A 13707-nucleotide genomic window follows, 5' to 3' on the forward strand; every position below is an offset into this window, starting at 1 on the left:
CAGAGACAAGGGTAAGCACTGGGTGGTAAAATGGGCTGAAAATTGTTCCCAATATGTAAGAATGAGTGGCCAGGCAAAACAAAACAAGATAAGCAGTACTGGGATCAGAGAAGACCCTTATTTTTGGGAGGGAGTCAACAAGATAAAAATATCAGGCATAAACAAAGCGAGGAATGAAGACAAGCCCACTTCACTTCTGACTTTTTTCAGCAGCCTAAATACAGTAGCCTAAAGTTAGGCTTTTCAAAATGTGCACCACTCTGCTTTTCAACTAATACATATGTATTCAAGCATAACACTAAGAAATTGGAAAATACAACACTGCAAGAAAATTATCAAGTATTTAAATTTGAGCATTCAAAATTAAAGTAGATTTAGTCTCTTACTATAGTTTATTGCTAATAACATCTCATCTAAGATGAAAAGCTATATTTTCCTAGCAGAGCTATGCCTTCCATAAATGCACTAATGTATATATTTAATTTAAAATAAGAACAAAATCTTTTTAAGTCCTATTAAAAGACAAGTGATACACATATAACCTCCCAGTCACTTTTTAAAAATCAAGTTCTAGAATGCTGGGCTTCTCCCTCTAGTAATGTAAAAGCTGTTCTATTTTTAACAGTAATCGATATTTCAATTTGGACAAGCAAAATTTGTCTTACATGAGGGGGATTTAATTTTCTTCACATACTTCCTCTTAAACATCCTAGCATACTTTTGGAAACGTTCAAAATGCAAAACACTCAATAAAATTATGGTGAAATTACCTGAGATTTGTCTCCTCCAAGCACATTCACCATCACATCCATAACAGTCTCATGCATGCCCAAGACTCTCATTAAGTTAGGATGCTGATAAAACACCTTGTTGTTCATTATATCCCTAAAATGGAAAAAAAGGGAATAATGTGTTTTTAAGAAACACCATTTTAATTTAAAGCAATGACACATTATTATAAATTTCAGAAATAAGCATTCACTATAAAATAATATTAAATTCTTAGATTTCAGAATAATACAAAAACACCTGACAACTAAATGCTTTACATTTCAATATGCTGTCATTCCTCTAATTTTCATGAATTCTATATAATAAAAATCCAAACTTTTAAATTATTTCAAAATCACATTTCTTCATCTTTCAATTGCTCTTACCATCTGTTCTGTTTAAAGAAAAAATATATTCCGTGGTGATCTAAGTGAGAAAGGATATATTCTGTTATGTTTTAAGTAGAGAATGGTGATCAAATCTAAATCTAATATTGCCCCTGCAGTAACGCCTCTTAATTAATTTTCTCAGTTCACAAGGTAGAAGACAGTAAATAGACTTAATATTCTAGGTTAGCTGTTAAATGTGTTTCATCAATATTTCCAAAATCAAGACCATCTGTCAGAAGATGTAAAATGGCATGCAATCCCCTTAAACATGAATATTTTAACATTTTCACTCTGCCCACCATCCTCTCAACATGTTCTAGAATTTCCTGTTTGGTTTCATAATCCAGAACACAATTTATGTGTTTCAACTTGAATCCAAGGATTTCTAACATTTTAGGTCAGCCTGTTAAAAACAAATGGCAAATAATAGACATCATGCATGCTTTAAAGAAATAAAGAAAACTGGGAATGGAATGACTCATAATACAGCACCTCTGGGAAGGGCCTTACACGCATGCCAAGTTTAGACAAAACTTACTCTTTATCCCTCCTAGAATTCTCAGCAACTTTACAAACAGCATCAGGGACAAAGGTAATACCGTTGCATACTAATGAATTGTTACATGACTTGCTCAGTTCAACCAAAGAGATTATTCTTTGCAATTTTTACAAAAGCAATACAATTTTTAAAAAGAAATAGAGTAATGGAAGTCAGAGTAATGGAAGTTCCTTGCAACTATTGTAAAAGAGAGAAACTGTTCAATGTTCTTGACGAAGGACAAATAAATACAGTTTTTAGGTAATCATACTATCATTTTCTCTCTTTTTAAATACATGATTTTAATTGAAGTAATTAATTTTCTGTGATTTTTTTCCCCCTTCCAACATTAAATAGCCTAATCCAGCAATTATTCACCTAGGAGGTGCAACAGACATGCAGGCATGTACCATAATACAGCTGCTTAACAGTGGTAATTTCATAGCAAAGACAGAAAAAAATATTCTCACATCAGTAGGCATTACATAAAGACAATTTCTTATAATTCTAATGTAATTAAGGATAAAATAATCAGTCTTCCATGTTCAAATACTTTAAGTTGGCACTGATGATGACATAATAATTACTAACCAATCTGAAAATTTTCAGATCACAACACTTTGCTGGTTCTTAGCTTAACTGCAATCTTAACTGCTTGCACAAACTTTCCAATTAAAAAGACACCAGCAAGTTTATTTACTCATGCATGAAATATAATGTGAGCTTTGAGTTTGGGAAAGATGTGGTATTGACACCAATAAAGATTTAATTTACTTGTTTTCTCCAGAGCTGCCAAAACATGTACTTTGATGAAGCTTTAAGCATTAGGCTTAACTATAGCAAAAGGAGTCAATTTTCTTTAGACAAGAAAATACTTTAGTTCCCAGAAACTTTGACACATTTGATACTGCTAGAGATCAATTGGAGCCATCTGGGAAATATCTAGGCAAATCAAAATTTCTAAAACATATCTGCATTTTAGTACAGTAGTAATTTTCATTGAGGATCTAAAATGAAAAGATTTAATAATATAACAAAAAAGCTCTATACAAACTTAAAAATAAAATTACGTGAATTACATACCCTAATCCATTAATCATTAGCAATTCCTCCTCTTTTCCCATCCTGACACTAAGAAGTGAGCGAATCTGGCCCAGTGCTGCAAGCAGATTAATGGTGTCTTTGACAGAGGCAGCACTAATAGTGTATGCTTTCCTCAGGGCTTGCAGTAGCTCACCAATGCTGTCATATTGCCTACGAAGGAGGGTGTACATAATCCGAACTAATTCTGGATCTTGAATCTGATCTTCCTGGGACCAGCGCACCATAGTCTGGGATATAAGTTCTTTCAGTGTAGCTAAAAGATAAAATACAGAAGAAGTTACTAGCTATTACAACAAAAAAAAGTGTCAAAAATATGTATAAAAGTAGAATATTAGATAACAGTAGACAATGAGGCAAAAGAACACAAGCAGAGTTAAAAAGATTTTTCAACTGGAAAAATAATTTTTAGGTCTTTCAAGATAAGAAACACCTACTTAGTGTTCAAGTCAATGTCAGCAATGAAAACTTAGTTGATCATGACTTGTAAGTTAGATGTTATATTTAAACTTTTGATTTATCCTTAATTTCTAGATCAAGATTATAAAATAGCACTAAGTGCAGCAAAAACACCTTTTCATTAGGAATGACTGAAATCTAATTTTATAATGCCAAAGAAACATCATATTTTGATGATCATCAGCCTAGGTTTTGAATGCAGAAATTGGTAATTAAAATTTCAGTAAACAGTTTATTGACTGGCAAGTATGAGTTCAAATTACAGCAGAAATATTCATGAATGTGTGCTCAGCTTGCCAATCAATTTTGTTGTGGGGGGCACAAGGATGAAGTATGTTCTAAACTTACAAAACTGCCAGAAAGGGGGATGAGATAGCCACCTTTTTAAATCAAATACCCAATTCAGGACCTACCCAGGATGGCTTAAGCCACTTTTGCTGCTTATTCACTTGAAGAATATTTAGCTATATTGTTGTTCAAATAAAGGACCTACACTGTCTTCAAAGTGATGATCTACTTAGAAACATCTCAGAAACATATGATGATGAAAACACACTAAGGAGTAGGATATGCAAACTGAGTTAGAATAGAATTTACTCTGTATTTCCCATCTGTTTGGGGAAAGTCATTGTCACTTGGAAATACATTTTCTAAAGAAATAATACTGTTTGGAACTACACAGTGCATATTGCTTGAAGCAGTTCTGTTGTACACGTTTCACATTCAATGACCCTGAAAACAATTTTTCTGAGCTCAGAGTTTAGGAAATTCACCTGAAAACTAAACACATATTCCAGTCGTTGTTCCAACAAACGTTGTTGGTTGATAACAGTAGAACATGAATAATCACCTTCTGTCTTAAAACAATACTACAAGTTTCTTTTCTCTATTTCCAGCAATGTCACCTTCTGACTTTCCCAAAGTTCTTCCAATTGTAAGAACTGCCCCCTCCCAATTTCCAGAACAAAAGTGTTTATAGCTAGTGTATATCTATTTATTTTTGTGTCTACACTATCCTTTCACTTGCTAACTCTCCTCCCTTACAGTTTACTTGATGTATTTAAAGAAAACCATCATTAATACTCAGAATTTGTTCAATAAACAGGTTCTTTTCTGTGGGGCAGATTCTGTATTTCATTAAGACAGCCCTATTCTTAGAGGCATGTTATAACTGAAAACATAAATAAGCTTAGTTCCAAAACACCATATAACTTTCTACAATTTCTTCTTTCAGTGCAACAAGGCACTCTCCTTTTCTTTGATTCTTGCACTAAACTCTTCTTTCCCAGAATAACTAATAATTTCCTATAACCTTCCAACTCATCAAGTGTCACTGATTTCTGGTTCCAAAAATATAACACACTTCTTACGTCAGAAACTCAATGATCTTATTAAAGAACACAATTACTTACTCTGGCTTTCTGATAGGGGTGAAAGGGATAAACATAGGCTAAAGAGCAACCTGAAGTGGTAAACTCCAGAAGGAGTTAAGGTTTCCTCCTGTGAAATGACATTAGGTCTTTGATATCTCAAGTGATGGCTGCTCTCACAAGGCTAAAGGACAGACTGTGACAAATTTTTGTCTTTTTGCTCTACAAATCTAGTTCCTCATTTCCTTAGTACTGCCAGAAATAAATATTTTTTGTTGGATTGAAAGGACTATTACTTTCAAAATAATGTCATATTTTTGAATTTTTTTTTTTGGTTCAATGAGGGAAAATACCATATGATTCACTCTAAATAGTATTTTCCACGTTAGCTACAAAATATTATTTGAACTTACTAAATTATGAGGGCAATTTTATACATTTAACTGTCAGATATTTATACATGTAACTAAAAACGTATTACAAGTTTTAGTACAAACATAATATTGCACAAGAAACACATTCTCATAAAATAAAGAAGTGAAAACCAAATTGTTTCCCTGATATTGAATTGCCTGTGCAGAGTTTTCTATGTGTAAGTGCAACAAAATGGTCTTGTGTATTTTAGAGCTTCTCTCTGGAGTTTTGAAAATGTTTCTCCATAAAAAGTGTTAGTGTTTCTTAGGTTTTAATACCTTTGAAGGTTTTGATTTTTTTTCTTCTGATAAACTTTTAAGTATCATATTGCTATATGTAATTACTTTTAGGTAGTAAGGCAAATAGCCTTGGGAAATCAATTAGCCATGTTCTTGCATGAATGAATTTTTGGTCGGAAGATAAGAAATGGAGGGCAGAACTAAATGGTAGTGGTCACAAAGAGGGAGAAACAGAGGTGAAGTTCTGCATATATCCATGCTGTGTTCTGTGATGTTAAGAATCTTCCTTCCCTAAAAGACCTGAAAAGGGGATAAACAGATGCAAACAAGTTTGATGATAGAAAGTTATAAATGGGTGTAACTGAAAAAAACCCAAAAATAATTAGAACTTACATGGACAGAACTGGGTAATAAAATGGTGATGAAATTCATGTTTAAAAAAGTAACTATAAATAAAATAGGGTAGGAAAATACAGTCTTCATTTATAAATATAACAATGAGGTGTTAACAAAGATAAGATCTGGCAGATAGATCCAAGAAAATCACAGAATCACAGAATAGTTGAGTTTAGAAGGGACCTTTGGGGGTCATATGGTCCAATGCCCATGGTCAAGCAGGGCCACCTTCAGCCAGTTGTCTAGGACTGTGTTCTAGATGGTTTTTGAATATCTCTAAGAGGGAGAGGTCCCTTATCTTATAAAACTAGTTCAATTATCAGTATCAACTAAAATCCACTGACAGTCAAAAAGATCAAATCAAAAGCCATGATGTTAAGAAACCAATGTTTAAAGCAGAATACATTATGCCATTATGTTAAACCACAGTTCAGTCACACCTTTTCATCCCACACAAGAAGAGGCCTTCAAATAAAGCACATTCACAAGGCAGGAGCTAAGCCAAAAAGAAAGGTGTGTCTTCATGTAATGGATGACAGAATCCTGAAACTCCCTGCCAAAAATGTAGCAGACGCTAAAAGTTCACATTTGCTCAAATGGAGACTACACAAGTATCTGCCAGAAAGGTACAATGGGGATATACAAAGATAAACCTCTTCAGAGTCAGGAAATCTCCAGAGCCGAAGATAAATGGAGACTGGGACAGTATTAAAGTGGTAAGTATCATATCTGATTGTTTCATTCTTACTTGTCCCTAGATAACCATTTGTGGTCACTGTTTGAAACCAGGTATTGGGATGGATGGATCTGAATCATTACACCTGTCTTACCCATAATATTCCAAAACTTTAGGGGCTGCTTAGTGTTTCTACCTCCGAACATATAAAGCTTATGCTCAGTATTAATTTCTTATCTGATTTTTTTTTTTTTAAATACAGAACTTTGCAGTCTGGTTTCTACTACTTAACACTAAAGGCTTCTCAAGTTGCCACTCTCAGCCGCTTACACATACTTGCCCACATCTAAGCACGGCAGTACACTCTGAGGACTTCTAACTGAACTCCTGCAAAGAGGAAAGCCAAAAACACTTGTGAAATTTGACAACCACTTTATTAATAAACTTTAAGAGGCATTAGAGTTAAAAAAATTAGGAAATAAGAGAATAATTCCTTCTAGGCTGCTCTTACACCTGTACGTCTTAATTTAGGTTTAGCAGTCTGCTTAGAGTGTCTTTTTGTATTCAGATATATTGTCACAGGGATCTGCTGTTTCCTTCCCACCTCTTTTGCCCTGTACTGAAACTGAGAAGCTCCTGTGTTTGCTTCACTTGAGAAAAAAAAGATCTCCTTGCAACTCACCCAAAAGATAACAGATGAGAAACAATCAAATGCGATGACTCCAGCGATCTCAACAAATGCGATCTCAACAATAGAAAAATCTGCTATTCTTTTTGACTGCTAATAAGTAACAAATGTACTGTACTGCAACCAAACATTCTGTAACCAAAATTTAAAAAACAAGCAACAAAAGAAATGGAGCCCACAGCCAGCGTGAAGTCTATTGTAAGTAACAACTACTAAGTTACATTCTGTGGTTTCAGTATAAGTAGCACTCTAAGGAACAAAGTCTCAAAGGACACAAGCAAAGATTTTTCAACTTAACGTTACAATCACATCTTTTTTTTTTTTCTTCCCCTTGAACATGTAGTGGTTATTATCCAACAGAGACTTAACCTTTTCACATAAACGTTCTCATATATACACACTAAGTTCACTTTGAAAGACCCATGGTTTATTGTTTAAACATGGGAACTGAATTAGGGTATTTGTTCAAGCCAGTAAATTCTACTTCCTGATTTCTGTTCTAGGACCAATAATCAAGTATATACCTTCCAAATATATGGTTCTACATGAAAGATTTGTATTACAATAGCAGATATCTTCCCTAAGTCAGAAGCACCTGAAAAGCCCTAGTGTTAAGTGAGCCTGACAGCCATAGTTTCTATTCCCAAAACGCATGCACAAAATCATTGATCTCCTTTCATTTCTACCTGCAGAAAAACTAGAGTATACATGTCACTCACTAGCTTAAATAAAAAGTCTTTCTTTGCCATTTCTTATGTGTAAGGGTACTACTACTTTTATCACACTACAAGCCTCTGGCATGTGGAGAGAGGTGATGGGCAGGCCAGTACATTTAACCTGTAACAGAAGCTGGGAGCAACGTGAATATTGGGCATGGTGACATTGACAACCAGCTAAAATAGTTACTAATGTTTTTCCAATTTTTAAGTTTTAACAAGAAATTGCAGTGCCTTAACAATCTTTCAAGACTGTATGATGAGTACCCCATATATATGCCTTATATAAAGTATGACTTGACAGTTACAAAAGTCACATTATCATAACTAACATTAATTTATTGCCTCAATGTGTTTAGTCTCTGAGTTATAGCTTGCTTTAAAAACAAATTTTACTAATTCATTATTAACACTAGTTTAAATTTCTGGCATTCCTCTCCTAACATAAAAGTCCATTTGTGAGTAGATATGAATGCATGCTTAGAGGAAAGGAAGACTTTTTTATAGACACTAGTTCCTTCCTATGAATATTCAAACGCTGAGTATGTATAACCAGATGCTCAAGGCCAGAGACTTTTAGCCTTGGCAACACGTACACACCATGCTAATCACAACCCATCTTCATGCATACAAGAGGATGGGGGTACCTCAGGCACCCATTTGTTTCACTCTCTGAATTCCAAATTTCCTGGGGCGTACAAGAGAATTTTACACATGGACTGCATACCTCACAGTCTCCAGCTACATTCAAGAATATAATATAATAAATATAATTTAATATAATGTAAATATTATATATTTTTTCATTGTCGTTTGAATGAGTTCATATACATATTAGTACTATGCATCACTCCAAGGGGAAGCCCAAACCTGAAGAGATTATCTGAAATTTCTAGAATCATTTGTCCAACCTGCATTTCTTGTGACCAAAAACTCCAGTACATGAAATAAATAACCTGCTCTGTTCCAAGGGCCAGATACCATGTGCCCTGGGGCTTTAGGCGTGAATGCTTCCTGATTCATGACAACAGAATTCACATGAAGCCTGAAGAAGAAATGATACTTCCCAGATATTGAGTAGGTCCTACTACCATTTCTCTTTAGAAAGCAGATGCTGACAGATGAGTCACTGGAGAATAAAGCCCAGTCAGCAGACCTATCTTTGTGCAGCACATGAAATTATTATAAGATTTAATGTATTTACAACCTAGTATCAAGCTTAACAGATCCAAAGATGCTTTTAGGACAGGATAAACCCTCTCTGGTGTTTTACAGAACAGGCAGTTCATGTAAGAGGTGTCCTGAGTTATAAAATAGCATTGCTGTCTAATGTCACACAAATCCTGATGAAATTATTAAGTAGGAAATGAAATTAACTATTCTAGGTCAGCACAAGGACTGATTGCCAAACTGAGCAAATGGGAATTAGAAGAGGAGCATTTACTACCATTGTTGGTTGGAAGACCAACTTCAGGTCACTTGTACAATTTTGCAAGTGGTATTTGTATGGTGTTATAGAAACTCAGAGCTGGCAAAAGCCAATCTTGATTCACAAAGGCAACAAGAAACCTCAGCAAAACTTTATCTTCTAAAGGAACACCTGGAGGAAATAAGACTTTTTTCCTGCCTTATTCCTCACCGTCCACAGTCACTACTAAGGACTGAAAGCTCATAAACGCATGACAGCAAAGACAAAATTTCCGAGATTCACACTATAGATTAATCTCACTGGGGATAATACACGGCAGTGAAAGGCAGGTTTGCTGCTCAGAGGCTCAACAAAATAGTCATGCAGATGACAGAGGAACTGCAAGCACAGAACCCATCTTGCCTATTTAGAATAAGATCACTCCTCCTGTGTTGGGGTATAGGGTAAGAGAATCTACATGTACAGGAATACTGCTCAGAATAAAACATCTATGATTTCAAGTGTTTTGGGGTGTTTGCATGCATGTATGTACATTTGTGTGTACACATACCCTAAGAAAAGGTAGTATTAAAAAGGAATGTGAACACTTTGGCTACTAGTCTTTCCCTGCTGGTAACAGAAACAGCTACAATAATTTATTAGAGGAATTAGAACCAAAAGAACAATATACCTGCAAAACGCAACATGAAATATTGCAGAGATGAAATAATAATGACAAATTGCTACTCAACTGAAGCAGACAGAACTTGAGATAACTTCAGGATATGTGTAGGCTTTCCTGTCTTCCATTTACAAATAAGCTCAATTTTGCTCTCAAGTAGCAAAGACATTGAACTAACCTCTGTAACAAATGCCACAGGGAGGTATCTGTAACATTTGTTATTTCAGTCCTTCCTTTAATTATAAGTAGCGTATCTTTGAGACACCAATAATACATGCAATAGTCTATTTTCAGCTTTCCATTGCTAAAATGACTCTGTGCAATTATCAATTACTTAATGCACGTGCATTTTTTTCTTAAATTCATTAACTAACTAAATAATATTCTTCAAAGCATTATAAGAAATGACAAGCGGCTATACATAGCATCTCTCTGTAGTTATGAACGTGCTTGTTTTCTCTGAAAATCCAGCATTTCAAAGAACCAAAAATGGTTCGCATACAGTATAGCACTTATTCGTAAGTTCTGGCAGTAATCACAAGTTAAAATTGATTGTATGCAGTAAAAAAAACCTAACCAACAAAAAAAACCCCACTCTTATTTCTCTGTATAAAGGTATATAACAAAACATATACGCTGTAAGTATTCAAATACTTGCTGGATAATGCTTCTGAATCTGGTTGTTAGAATGTGAAGAAAACTTGCTGAAACAAATTCTTGGTCTCCTTTTCTTCCTGATTTATGACATTAGGCGTGGTAACAAGGTGACAGATATGAAATACAGCAAGTATATGGCATTTGCGTATAAATAACAATAAATGTTATTTTAATTCACTTTTCTACAGAAGAGACAAACTTCTCATCTTTTTGTATTACAAAAACTATGAATTACAGTGCTGTATTTATCCATCATTCCTCTACGTAGAAAAACCTTGATTCAACTACATTTATGTTTCTTACAAGAAGTAACTGTAATTTAGGTAAAACTTCCATTGATTAACATCTGTCAAGCTTTGCACAGCTTTCTCTAAATGCAATATACAACATGGCTATATATGTTGTCAGCTGATACATATATCATATGAATCAAGCCCAACAAACCTCCACAGTGCTTTGCAACATGTAGTATCAGGCCTTTTTAAGAAAGCTCATCAGCCTACCTGCTCAGCATTAGCCAAGAAAGAGCCTGGACTGTTTGGCTGAGTGAAGAGAAGGCTCAGGGGCACCTTGTCAATGTATATAAATACCTGAGGGAAGGATGTAAAGGAAACAGAGGCAGGCTCTTTTCAGAGCCCAGTGATGGGACAAGAGGCAATGGGCACACACTGAAACACAGGAGGGTCCATCTGAGCAGAAGGAGAAACTTTTACTTTGGGGGTGACTGAGCACTGGCACACATTGACCAAGGAGGTTGTGGAGCCTTCATATTTGGAGATATTCACAAGCCATCTCGATGTGGTCCTGGGCAACCTTTTCTAAGTTGCTTTGCTTGAGCAGCAGGGTTGGACCACATGACCTCCAAAGGTTCCTTCCAGCCTCAGCCATACTGTGGTTCTATGAATCACTTGCAACAGGGCATTACAGATCTGAAAACAGTGGCTTACTCTTAAATACCATTACGCTAATTAACATTAAGTAAATTATTGTATTGTTTCAACAGTTACTCTCAGTTCTCTGTGTGCTTATTCAGCTGTACTAGGCGGAAGGACTGTTTTCGGTGATGTAATATATATTCTCCCATACATATTGTTTCTAGGTCTGTGGCTTAAATTGTCTCTCCTATCTTATTAGTTTCAAAACATATACGCAGACTTTTCAAGTGTTTTGAGTGAAATATTTATATTTTTACGAAATGTTAATAGCTTACTATTACTCAGCAAACACACAGGGATATCCCAGTCTTCTTTCACTATAATATTCTCCTATGGTGTCTGCTCTTTTCATGTATGTTTAAGCAACATCAAATCTCACTGTAAAGGGCAATGAGATTTATAAATATAGAGAAAACTTTCCAGGCAAACTCATGATATCTAGGTGGTATTATTCTCTGCCCTATGGTTTTAGAGACAATTAAAGATATATAGAAGCAAAGAGCAGGATAAAAAACAGCAATATTAAATTCTGGAAAGTTCTGTTAACTTAAGCATTTATAAATGCAGCATTTGCACTTGTACTTAAGATAATAAAGATGTTTCTTCTGTTTAATTAGTCAAATATGTTGAATTCAGAAATTCTTAAATTCAGAAAGGGTATGGTAAGAGTGAGTATGGTGTGGATATGTGTATGATATGTGAAAATATGTATGAAATGTGCCTGTATGTGATACTTGAGATAAATCAGAACAAGTTATTAGTTTTTAACGAATATATATATTCACCATCATCAAGTGAAAGAAGTGAAAGCCTACCCTTCTTATACAAAAAACAAGAACTGTAAAACCATTTTGTCACATATATCTTAGTACTGAGATGCATACAGCTTCTCATGCAGCCAACAAAAATGAAGCTAATCTGTAAAGACATTTTTGCATTTTAAAAAAAATCAAGCCATATACATGGAAACTTCTCAAGTTTGGAATTCTTGAGTCTAGATTATGGTGCCATAATTAACTTTTTACATTTCTTTGTAAATAATATGCAAATTTTCAACCTCAAAATTAATGATCTGGATTGAAAACTTCCACCCATTTTAACTTCTTGTTTAACAATGCATGTAAGTTGTTTAGTATGTAGGATAACTGTTCTAAGAGGCAGAAAGAACTTAAACAGGTAGCCTCCTCCTTAAGTCCACTATAAAGTTTTATTAGAAAATATACCCTTGTTGACCGCATACACCTTTAGCACTTGCATCACAGAAGTATTTATGTGGAAAGAAAACTTACTAGGAGATTTCTCTTCTTCCTCCTTAGGTTCTATTTTTGCAGTTTTTGGTGGACCTTTGATTTTGTACATTAATGAACGGAGTTTTCCAGTCAAGGAGGAATCTTCCTCTTCCTCTTCCTCCTCTTCTAGTGGAATACCTTAGCAAATAATAAAACTGGTTAGAAACAAAACTCAACTTTTGAAAATTAACTCTTTCAGTATTTAAACAATATCAAAATACCTACAGGACTTTTTTTTAAACCATCAAATTTCATACAGGAAAAGCAAGGTAGTAAGGCCAGTAGCGTTAATAAGTTAGCTACAGTAACACCCATCAAATTAAGTTTATTTCAGTACACATACTCCTTATATCCATATTTATAGTAATATTTTTCAGTATTATGATCAAAGAGGTGGTATTCTTGGAAGATTCTACTATGGCAATTAATTTTGACTCAGCGTCATATCCAATTAAATATGTGAGCCTTTATTTCATATTGCAGAATGTAAGCTAAAGAAGGAAACATATGGCTGTATGTCACAGTATAACACAATTTTTCAGTCAAGGTATATAGCACTCAAACAAATATATTAACTGAATTTAAATCTGTAATAAGGCAGATGTCCAGAGATTACACCAGTAATAGATGTTTTTCAAGTAAATGTGTACGATGAGATGGGATGTCATTTTACAAGATAGTTTAATACAGTTCAGTTCACTGCATTGCTTCACAACCATTCAAAGCATTTAAAAATCTATCACACATCTTAGTGATGATCACATACCACATGTGTTATGTGCAGAAGCACAGAACATCTAAGCAGGTTCCCTTCAGACCAGAGCTAATTGTGCTGAACTGAAATGTAAGCTTTTGCTGTTTGGCTGCTGGTCAAAGTGAAATTGGGAAAAGGAAAAGATTTCCAGATAGAATACTGAAGAGATACAAGCTGCAGCAGAGGAAATAGGATAATCTGCAGAGGTTAAAACTGGTATTAAAA

General features: G+C 34.6%; 1 protein-coding gene across 1 annotated transcript in view; it reads right to left on the minus strand.

The window, feature by feature from the left end:
• Nucleotides 1-13707, minus strand: part of RYR3 (ryanodine receptor 3) — a 234903-nt gene that overhangs the window by 102903 nt on the left and 118293 nt on the right. The window contains exons 39-41 of the mRNA XM_040601263.1: nucleotides 12729-12866; nucleotides 2782-3055; nucleotides 771-885 (exon numbers count right to left, since the gene is read on the minus strand). Of these exons, the coding sequence (XP_040457197.1) occupies nucleotides 771-885; nucleotides 2782-3055; nucleotides 12729-12866 (527 nt within the window). The remainder of the gene's footprint in view (nucleotides 1-770; nucleotides 886-2781; nucleotides 3056-12728; nucleotides 12867-13707) is intronic.

The sequence above is a fragment of the Falco naumanni genome, chromosome 7, assembly GCF_017639655.2.
Source record: "Falco naumanni isolate bFalNau1 chromosome 7, bFalNau1.pat, whole genome shotgun sequence".
In the NCBI taxonomy this organism is placed as follows: Eukaryota; Metazoa; Chordata; class Aves; order Falconiformes; family Falconidae; genus Falco; species Falco naumanni.